The 11,030-nt window shown below is 42.3% G+C and overlaps 1 protein-coding gene across 6 annotated transcripts in view; it reads right to left on the bottom strand.

Annotated features, from left to right (window-relative positions):
• Positions 1-10,353, bottom strand: part of STX17 (syntaxin 17) — a 66,812-nt gene extending 56,459 nt beyond the window's left edge. The window contains exons 1-3 of one of the 6 annotated variants that reach the window (XM_043540334.1): positions 10,034-10,353; positions 8,693-8,749; positions 4,577-4,758 (exon numbers count right to left, since the gene is read on the bottom strand). In XM_043540334.1, the coding sequence (XP_043396269.1) occupies positions 4,577-4,699 (123 nt within the window). In that variant the 5' untranslated portion in view covers positions 4,700-4,758; positions 8,693-8,749; positions 10,034-10,353. Of the gene's footprint in view, positions 1-4,576; positions 4,759-6,202; positions 6,356-8,692; positions 8,750-9,547; positions 9,670-9,702; positions 9,819-10,033 lie in introns of those variants that run through there. The other 5 variants (XM_037893431.2, XM_027824291.3, XM_043540337.1 and 2 more) reach the window with 5 other exon arrangements.
• Positions 10,354-11,030: the final 677 nt, after the last annotated feature.

Genomic DNA, 11,030 nt, shown 5'->3' on the forward strand with positions numbered 1-11,030 from the left:
GTCTGATAATTAATAAGACCTAAGTAAAACAAAAATCCCAAATTTCAGCTATGGGCTGTGTACAGTACATGTAGCTGGTCAACCAATAACGTTCTGAGTTTTTCTCCTCGTTCTGAAAACAGGAAGACAAACTTGTTCTAAATATTGCTACTAGTTCTTGCTTTTAGTATAAGAAACTAAGGTGATGTAGCTGGAATAAAGGTATAGCCAATACCTGAAAAATAAGATTTGTGTTAAAAACTGGTTTAAAGAATTTTCTCTTCTCTAGTCACATTTAATTGCATCATTTAATAGTTTGCACACTACTGTTCTCTACCTAAAAAGCAATAAGATATCCATCACCGATACTTTTTCAAAATGCATAAGATTTTGAAATTAAAAACTTAAATTAAGCTCTAACCATAGATAAAGTAGAATGTTTCTACTATGTGGTCACAGAAACAATGTGTGGTTGTACTGTCTGTAATTAAGCTGTTGCTAAGCATGAGTTTCCCTGACAATGATCTTGGACAGAATTCTGGTCATAGCTGCCTGCTTTGTACACAGTAAAAGTTAAATCAGCACTGACCTACAGACTCATTTCATCTTAGAGGATATATTTTATATGCATGTTTTCACCAATCACAGAAAAATAGCTTTTACAAATATTCATGTGTGAAAGAATCAGGATGGGGAGAAAGAGGAAGGTAGGAAAAACCAAAAGAGACTGAAAATAATTGGTAAAAGCCCATCAGTGTCTAATTTCACTCAATGGACATAATACTAAGGTCACAATATGTTGAACAATCTACAGGCAGGGAAATGTCATTCTCAATCAACCAGGTAGTGAAGCAATCTAACTATATTAATACATTAAACTACCTCATTCCTACAGGAACTTTACAAACACATTTTGGAGGTGTCACTAACAAAGGGAGACACCGGAAGAAAGTGTGTAGTTTTGGCTATTAAGTCTAAAAATAGTGGAAAGTCCAAGTGGCTTCCCTAATAATGCTACAATGGATGGCTCTTAATTTACATTGTGCGTTTCAAGGTTCTAGGAAACATATAGCATGTAATAGTAAGGATAATTTTCTCTTATCCCTAAAGAAAGCAAACTCCATGGGTGAATATACCGATTCTCATCAGTTTGCACTGCTTAAACCGGAATATAAAGCTTTGTGCTAAGTGCTTGGCCATTTGTTTGAAGCCTGTTTTAAAGATGTTTATAAACCATAAGTGAGGTTTTTCCAGCACTGACATGGTATGGACAATATCTATAGGTTGAAACTTTGTTCTATATAGCTTTGTGAAGTAATACTTTTATTGCATCGAAAAAAAAAATACAGAAAGTATATAAAATACCAGTTAAAACTTTTTAGTTGTATTTTAACTTTAGACTAATTCCTAATATAGGGATGGACAAACTATGGCCTGTGGGCCAGACCCATTTTAAGCTGGTCCGCGAGCTCCCAGTGGGGAGCCAGGTGGGGCCGCACCACTCGCTCTGGTCGGGACGCTGGTTTGGGTCTGCTCCACCAGGCTCAGCCCTGCTCAGGCGCTCCAGCCGGGGCTCCAGATCGGGGGCCGCACCACGCGGCTCCCGAAAGCCACGGCATGGCCCCGCTCTGAGGGTCAGGGGCCTCTCCACGCCTAGGAGCCGGAGAAGGGACATGCCACTGCTTCCGGGAGTTGCTTGAGGTAAACGCTGCTCAGAGCCTGCATCCCTGAGCTTCTCCCCATGCCCCATCTCCCTGCCCCAGCCCGATCCCCCTCCCACTCTCCAAACCGCTCGATCCCAGCATGGAGCACCCTCCTGCATCCCAAACCTGTCATCCCTAGCCCAACCCCAGAGCCCGAACCCCCAGCCAGAAACTGCACCCTTCCCACACCCTTGCCCCAGTCCTGATCCCCCTCCATACCCCTTGGTTCCAGCCCAGAGCACCCCCCTACACCCCAAACTCCTCATCCCCAATCCCACCCCAGAGCCTGCACCCCCAACCAGAGTCCTCACCCCCTCTCACACCCCAACCCCAATTTTGTGAGCATTCATGGCCCGCCATACAATTTCTATTCCCCCATGTGGCCCTCAGGCCAAAAAGTTTGCCCACCCCTGATCTAATATGTAAGCCACAAATATTTAATTCTGCTTAAATCTATTAGCAAGAGAAAGGGAATGGTGAAAGTTAAGCCTTAGTTCTGCATTACTCTATTCAATAGGTGGTCTGTCCACCCTTGGCTTTTATTACAAGATAGTCTCTTATATCTATGTATTTCTTTCAAATGGGAGGGAATGCTTTTTTAGCTTGTTTTGATGTGTGTTGGATGGTTGTTCTACTGAAAAAAATCCCATTCTAAGCTTCCTTCCAATGGAAACAGTTATGTCAATATTCGTTCACACACTGCACTATCCATTATGCCATCACTGAAAGCTCACCAACAGCTTTAGAAGAGTTACACCACCTCCTGTAACCCCCAAATTTAACAATGGACACCAGATATTCCTTTTTTAGGGCTTCTCCTTTCCTCCATTTTATTTATTATACAGGGAGCTGGTAGCACCACATAAGTTAAGGTTGCCCAAAACTTCCCATTAGAAGACGCTATTTTCAATTCCGTGTAACTTTGCCAGATTAACTGTTCAGATTGAAATTTTCCAGGTCTTTCAATGAGCCATGCTGGTTAATGCTCCATAGGCCCACAAAATTTTCTTCCAAACTCTTCATCCTTTCCCAAGTTGATTAAACAAATTTATGCCCCAATTCTACAAAGGTTAACACACATACTTAAAAAAGAAAAGGAGGACTTGTGGCACCTTAGAGACTAACAAATTTATTTGAGCATAAGCTTTCATGAGCTACAGCTCACTTCATCGGATGCATTCAGTGGAAAATACAGTGGGGAGATTTATATACACAGAGAACATGAAACAACAGGTGTTACCATACACACTGTAAGGAGAGTGATCAGGTAAGGTGAGCTATTACCAGCAGGAGGGGGGGGGGGGGGGGGAGAGAGACCCTTTTGTAGTGATAATCAAGGTGGGCCATTTCCAGCAGTTGACAAGAACGTCTGAGGAAGGGGGGGGAATAAACATGGGGAAACAGTTTTACTTTGTGTAATGACCCATCCATGCCAGTCTTTATTCAAGCCTAAGTTAATTGTATCCAGTTTGCAAATTAATTCCAATTCAGCAGTCTCTCCTTGGAGTCTGTTTTTGAAGTTTTTTTGTTGAAGAATTGCAACTTTTAGGTCTGTAATCAAGTGACCAAAGAGACTGAAGTGTTCTCCGACTGGTTTTTGAATGTTATAATTCTTGACATCTGATTTGTGTCTGTTTATTCTTTTACGTAGAGACTGTCCAGTTTGCCCAATGTACATGGCAGAGGGGCATTGCTGGCACATGATGGCATATATCACATTGGTAGATGTGCAGGTGAACGAGCCTCTGATAGTGTGGCTGATGTGATTAGGCCCTATGATGGTGTCCCCTGAATAGATATGTTGACACAGTTGGCAATGGGCTTTGTTGCAAGGAAAGATTCCTGAGTTAGTGGTTCTGTTGTGTGGTGTGTGGTTGCTGGTGAGTATTTGCTTCAGGTTGAGGCTGCTACTCTGAAACACATACTTAACATTATATACCAAGAGCAGCTACAGTGAAGTTAATAGGGCTACTCATTATGCATAAAGTTAAGCATGTGTATAAATCTTTGTAAGATTGGGGGCCTTGCTTTGCGATCTGGTGTCAGATATAATTTCTTCCATTAAATACACCCTCTTTCAATCTTTTCACTGTTTCTGAATGAATGCAATCAATATTATGTTCCTTACGCTCCTTACTTCACAATTCATACACCGCCTGTTTTTCTCCACCCATTTCAGTATTAACTGTATCACTTAAGTAAATCTCCTACAGAATTACTTTAAAAACATAGCATCTCTTATGGTAGTTCCCAGAATACACTCCGGTATTTAAACTATCGGTTTATTTTTCTCAACGCTCTAAAAGAGAAATACTCAACTTTGTTCAAGTGGCTTTCCAGTTCAACAATCATATTGTCAATCGAAAACATACCGTCTGGTATTAAGATTCAGATACAATTTTCAATAACCAATCATTAACGATTTTTCTCTTTGCTTTAAGGAACACTAAATAACAGTTATTTCACCCACCTCATTTTAATTACTAATAACCTAACACTAGGATAAATCCTGAGTTCCTTACATAGTCTTTACTTGTAAAAATCTTCCACTGAAGCAAAGAAGAGCTTTGCCTAAATAAGAATTGTGTAAAACTAAGGACCTCAGGATTTTTCCTACTACTGATAGAACAGGTAAACACACACTAACACAAAACAGAGGTTTTTTTGAATGTGTGGGTTTATCCATTGCTAGGTAAACCTTCTATGACTGATGTGTTTGCAGAGTAGATGAATAAAAGAACCACTAAACTACACTGTCAAATAAACAATAGTCACATTTTTTGTCAAAGCATCTCATCTTATAGTCTACATTTGGCCGAAATCAGTATAAATGTTTTAAGTGTAACTGCTTCTGTACATTAATAAAAACTATATTAGCAGGAGGAAAAACTAACCTTCTTAATATTAATTTGGTGCTTTCTCAACCTTTCGAGATCCGTTGGAATTGCCACTTTAATGAATTTTTGGATGGCAGGTTCAAGACGACGAATATGAACTTTTTCTTCGTCTTCGGACATCCTAAAAATATCTATCAAGTCAGAACTTGACCAATAAGCCTTTACTCATCTAGAAACCCCTAAAAAGAAAAAGATATTTAGACTTAAGCAAGATTTATTAATATTACTTGCTCTGATACAGTTTAACTATATTAAGCTTTTACAAACAAAAAAGGTATCAATATTTCACATAATGCCCCTCATACAAAAAATGTAATTGTTACGAATTAATCATTCAAGCCTGCATGATTCGTTAGCTGAAATTAATGCCAGTGCTCACAAACAAATTAAGAACTTTATTCTTGGGGAATATTTTCAATGGACAATGTTTTTAATCTGACAAAACAGCTAAATGATTAAGGAATATGTTTAAGTGCTTTGATGAATAGGGACAGACTTATTATGCACATACTAATGTTAAAATGGTGATTAGGTGCTTTGCAGACTCAGAACCCAAACTTCACAATTTCAAATTCTCTAAGCTTTGTACATATTTGTAAAATCAGAGATATTCTGAAAAAGACACCAATATAAAATTGAGGGTGAAAGTTCACACACACACACACACACACAAATCAGGAAATCCTGAGTGAAGGCTCCCACAGCAAATGGACTCTACCTTCTTGCAAAAATGATTAAAGCCCCAATTCTACAAAGACTAAGCAAATTGTGTAAATTTTTACAGGATGTGGGATTAAGTAACCTGACTCTGCATCTTTCTTTAAACTGTACTTTGGGGTTTTTTTCTTTTCCCTAAGATGAAGATATGTAGAATTTTATATTGCTGCATATAAACACACACTTGTGCACAAACACATACATCATGTGACTAATGAAAAAAATTCCATCATACTGTGTATGCACAAGAAACAAGAAGAACTTCATGTGAGAGTTTGAAAATCAAAATGTCCCTTTATTCATGCAGCATTAGCACTGTATTAATACAATTTATTGAAACAGGATTTTCTTTGATTTACTTTCCTTTAAAAAAAAATACAAATTTGGGCAGATCTATACCAGAAAGTTTTGCCAACATAGCTATGTCAGTAAAAGGACTAGTGTTGACACAGATTAGTGTAAAAGCGCTTTTACACTAGGAGAGTTTTGCAGGTATAGTTAAACTATATTGGTATAGTTAAATTGGCAAAACCCTCCTAGTGCAGAGCAGGTGTAGAATTGTAAACTTCTTGTCAAGTAGAGAAAAGCCGGCCGGGCCTAGCACTTCGTGCCCAAGCCTGTGGAAAAGGAGAAAGATCAACTTCTGGTGGGGGGAAATAGGAGTTTCCAGAGAGGAAAACAGTTCAAGATGAATCAAATTTCAATACCATCACCCTCTGATTTATCAATGTTGAGTTACAAATCATTTTCTTTTATGAAGAAAGTACTACCAAAGAATGTATTTTTTCCTGAACAAAAAAATCACGTGGACAAGCAGATTTTAAAAAACAGCAGAACAAGTTTCAAGCACTTCAGCTTTGGAGGTTTCCCTTCAAATATTTAAACTCAGCAGTATCACTGATTTACCTTTTTCTGTTTCACAACCTCCAAAGAAAGGCATTTTAGTTACTCAGTTTTGCAATTGTTTATGAATCACTCTACTCCAAAATGCAGAGGGATAGACTAGGTGATCTCTTAGATGTCCTTTTCCGTTCCAACAAATTCTGCACTTATACATGCAACTCCTGAAATGAGTATGCATCAAGCACCTTTAATTTTAAATTTTGAAAAATTTGAAGTTTAATATTTCAATATATCTATTCCTTAAAGCCCTAGAAAATTCTACCATTACTGATGTTCAGAGTGTCAAGTGGTTTAAAAAAAGTACATCAGTCCTTTTATCTGGTTTTACTGGACTACATCACATTAGAAAAGTCCTTATTTAACAGTTATTATGAAGGCACCAGTCACAACTTCCCCGTTATGATTGAGTTCTAGTTTGCATTTAAATGCAGGAATTCAACTTTTTTTGTTATGAATAAAGAATACAGTGCATCATGCCCAAAATTTACAGCACTGATTCTTTAAGTACAGAATTTTCTGACAGTTTACAAGTAAATCCACAAATGAGTTTGAATTAAAATTAATTACAAAAAACTGGTTCCTTTAAGAAATTTAGCATGTGTCAGTTTCTTCTTTGTCCTGGATTATCTTAATAACAGAATAGCAGACTCTTAAAACTTACCATACAGTAAAAATTAATTGAAATCTACTGCATAGGCTGTATTTGAATAAATTAGAGTGTAATTAAGCTAACAACACTGTTGTATCTAATTGTCATTTTTATTTAGGATACACTCAGAGTCAGGTCAACAGTTCAGGTAAATTATGTGGGGCCACTGTGAAGCAGAGCTAACCTACCTCTCCAGTTTATGTGAATTTACTCCTGGGGGAATTCTGCGCCACTGCACATGTGCAGAATTTATGTCCCCTGCAGATGTATTGATTCCCCACAGAAAAATGAAGCCACAAGAGCGGCCATGCATCCCTCCCCAGCAGTATGTTTCGGGCGCCTAGGGCAGCCGGCAGAGAGGTAAATCACTGTTGGGCAGGAGTGGGGAAGATCCTTCTGGTGGCTCCTACCCTGCACCGGGCTCAGCTGCTAGTCCCAGCTAGGCTGGGGAAGACAGGACTTCCTCTTCCCTTGCACGGCATCCGGGGCCAGGTCAGAGCCACCCCCAGATCTGTCCCCTTTGCAAACTTCCCCTCTCTTCCTCCCCAACTGTTACTGCACCCATCACTCCTCAGCTGCAGGGGGAGGGATCCCGGTGCAGGGGGAGGGATCCCCCATCCACCCAACACCTGTGCATCCAGACCTCCTTGTACCCAGACCCTCCCAGCGAGCCTCCCTTCCCCTGCCCCCGATGAGTCCCATTCCCCCTGCACCTGGACCACCCCAACGAGTCACCCACACCCAGATCCCCACCCCACCAAGCCCCAACCAGCTGCATCTGGACCCCTCACTGAGCCATAACCCTTTTCAAGATCAACCAATGAATAGATAAGTAGTTTATTTTTCTTTTTTCCCTTATTTTTTCTTCTCGTGTTTCTTTTCAGGCCTTGAAACAGGAGATGAATGATGATTTAGATAGATATAGATATATATACACTAGACATACAGAGTTCATTTGCACATTTTTGCTCACTGAAAAATATTAATTGAAACAAGACTGAAATATTATTAGCCAATTAATCTGCATTAAAATAAATATACATTGCTTCCTGTGGCCACTGTCATAAATTTTATCACTAGCATCAAGCAACAATTATCTGAGAGCTTTTAGAAAAAAATGCAAGCCGTATTGTGTCCATCTTCCACTCCACAGGTGGATTGTCAATGTTTCCCACACATATGAGTACTGCCTTTACTGTAAAGTTATTGCTCTCACACTTCACATATGAAGAATTACAGAACATCATATGTTATTAATTAATAAGTTTGTTCAGCAGACAATTGAAGTTTACTGTGTGATTAGATTTAAGGTAGTACTATATAAGACATTGAACAGGTGACAAATTTGTAAGGTTGAAACTGTCAGATTAAAAACATTTTTAGAAGTCATTTTAACTTATTGTTCTTACTGAAAGTAAAACAGAGATGTTTTCAAATCAAGTGCATCTTCCGCTAAGCTACAGTCTCTTCACAGAGAACTCTCTCAGCTCAGATTGATTGAGACACAGTGGAAATTGAGGGCACTAGGAATTTTACAGGATTGGGCTCCAATTTTGCCAATTTTTGTACCTGTTAATTCTATTCTAAACTTTGTGAAAATTGAGGCAGTATGATCTGTAATGTACATTTTGGTGATCGCTGTTAATATGCACCTGCAAAGTTTCATACTCATGTACTTCTGTAGAAGCCTATCAGGACTCCTTTCCACTCATATACTGAAGTAACAATGTGTAATAAACTTGAACATCTGTTGCATATACAGTGCTGTTTTCATGTTTTACATTCACACATATATCTTATCAACTGTATTACATCACCAAGTAAGTATAAATGTACGTACTTACTATTTTTATTTAGTTTTATAGGGCCATATTTTGAAGTGGCCTCAAACCATCCTATATCTGCAGCAACAATCAAATTAAAATACTGCCTACATGTTACTAATAGTGTTGCTATACAGCAATACAACCCATGTCACACAACAGGGATCTTCCTCAGAGAGGTATAAATCCAAAAATTTTAACCACAAGGTGTTCACATTACAACTTCAAGCTGAGCTTGTAACTAGTTAGTGGCATGAAGGGTACTAAATATGGGGTCATATTCTCTGCTGGCGTAACTCCATTCAGCTATGCCAGCAAAGGAGTTGACGGATTGTGTGCACGTACCACATTGTTAAAACACAGTAAGTGTGACGGCTAACTGTTTCAACCCTTACAGAGGGATATCTTCTTGTAACTCAGCATTTCAAAATGGGGGCACCAGGTACTACCCTGAGGGGCACAGGCAATTAATAAATGAAGAGGTGAAGGCCTGTACCATCACATGCCAGGGCTCTGAAGGAACACAATTGGTTTCATTTTCCTGAAGTGGGGCTGAGCTTCTCGAATTGAGGAAGCACTGCTGTAACCCACTCATCGCCCTGGGCTGGACTCCCAACTCTTTCTGTGGAAGTACATTCGGAGGTCTCTGGGGGACAGCGCAGCTCAGACCGCATTGCTCCTGGGCTGCTGCTGCTGCATGTCCCCCAAGCAGTATTCGCTGCTGAGGAGCCATGGACTTTCCCAGACTACAGCGATACAAACTGGGGTATGTGGCACGCTAGAGGCAGACATCCCGACACAGCTGTGATGCTGGAAACGTTGCAGGGCAGACACGAACTGAACTGTCGGACTGGCACCCAACTCGGACGCCTGTACCTCTAACTCCTCACAGAAATCACTGCCGTGGCACGGACAAGCCGCAGAGACCCCGATGAGGACGTGCCCTACCTCCACAGCGGGATAAGTCCCCGCTTCAAACGCCTCCACCCCTAAGTCCCGGCTACACAGGAGCCCCTGGGGGAGACACGTACCGCGGGTGCCGCCCACAGCTCTGGCAATAGGAAGGGGAGGCGGAGAAACGTGTCTCGTCTCCCCCCCCGCCAGCGCCACCACCGAGCTCCCCAGGCTCATCCCCACCACAACACATCACGCCCCCGTCCCACCCCCCTGCCGCCCCCACCACGCGTCGCCCCCCGGGTCGGTCGCTCCCCGGCGCTGGGGCGGGGGGCGCGTCCGCAGCCCCGGCCCGCAGGCCCCGCAGGATGGGGCCGGCCGGGGCAGAAACGAAACCGAAACCGGGGGCCGGGCCGCCACAGGGGGCCTTCGGGGGGTGGGGGGGAGACACCGACCAGCCGCTCTCACCTCACAGCCGGGCAGGAGGCGGCGCCGCTGGGACCCGAGCGCGGGGGGCGGCCCGGAGCGGGGCCGGAGCGGGCGCTGCGGCCAGGGGCGAAGCGGCGGCGGGACGGAGACAGCGACCAGTGCCCGGCCCGGCCCGGCCCTGCCACGCCTCACCACGTGCCGGGAGTTTCCTCACCCGGGAGCGCCCGGCAGCGAGACCCCCCAGCCGGACAGCGAGCGCCCGGCCTGCTTCCCGCAGCGCGGCCAGGCTCCGAGGGCCTCAGCGCCGCACCCGCCGAGAGGCGCTGCCCAGGCTGCCGCCCCCGGCCCGGCAGAGCCCAGCCCCTATTCTCCCTGCTGGGCGTCGCTCTGCGCCCTGTGCTTGGGAGAGGCTGGGCCCAATTCAGTTGTTACAATCTCGCCCTCTCCTAGTGTGGATTACAAGGTCAGCGTTTTTTCTAGTTAAAATGTGCACAGTTGTGCAAGATTATGGGATCTAAACTTTTTATTGATCTGCATTTTCACAGTTGCAGGGAAACTATGGGGGGGGAAGGATCAGACAGTGGTTATTGAATGATAGTAGATTTGAGATTCAAAAAGTTAAAATTGTATACCCCTTAGAATGCAAATTGTCAACCCCGCATATATCAAAATATACACAGTAAACATCTTTAAAACAAGCTCTATAAAGTTCCCAAATAGCGTTTTTCTTACTTTGCCTAGCTGTATATTTCTGTTATCAATGGAAATATTTGTTCAGCAAAATTGACATTTACCATTAAAAAGCTAATACTTCCAAGCCTATATCTGGGGCCACAAACAAACCATAACAACTTTAGGGCCCAAGCCTGTGCCCCTTATTCATGTGCTTGACTTTACGGGGTGGAAAGTCCCAATAAAATTCACTCCCAGACATTCAATCACAGGATGGGGGCCCTCATTAACAGAGTTACCTTTCTTATGATAGCATGAATTTCCTAATTTTTGTGCATTCTCAGATATAACATTTCATTAATGT

Source organism: Chelonia mydas, chromosome 2 (assembly GCF_015237465.2).
Source record: "Chelonia mydas isolate rCheMyd1 chromosome 2, rCheMyd1.pri.v2, whole genome shotgun sequence".
NCBI classification, from domain to species: Eukaryota; Metazoa; Chordata; order Testudines; family Cheloniidae; genus Chelonia; species Chelonia mydas.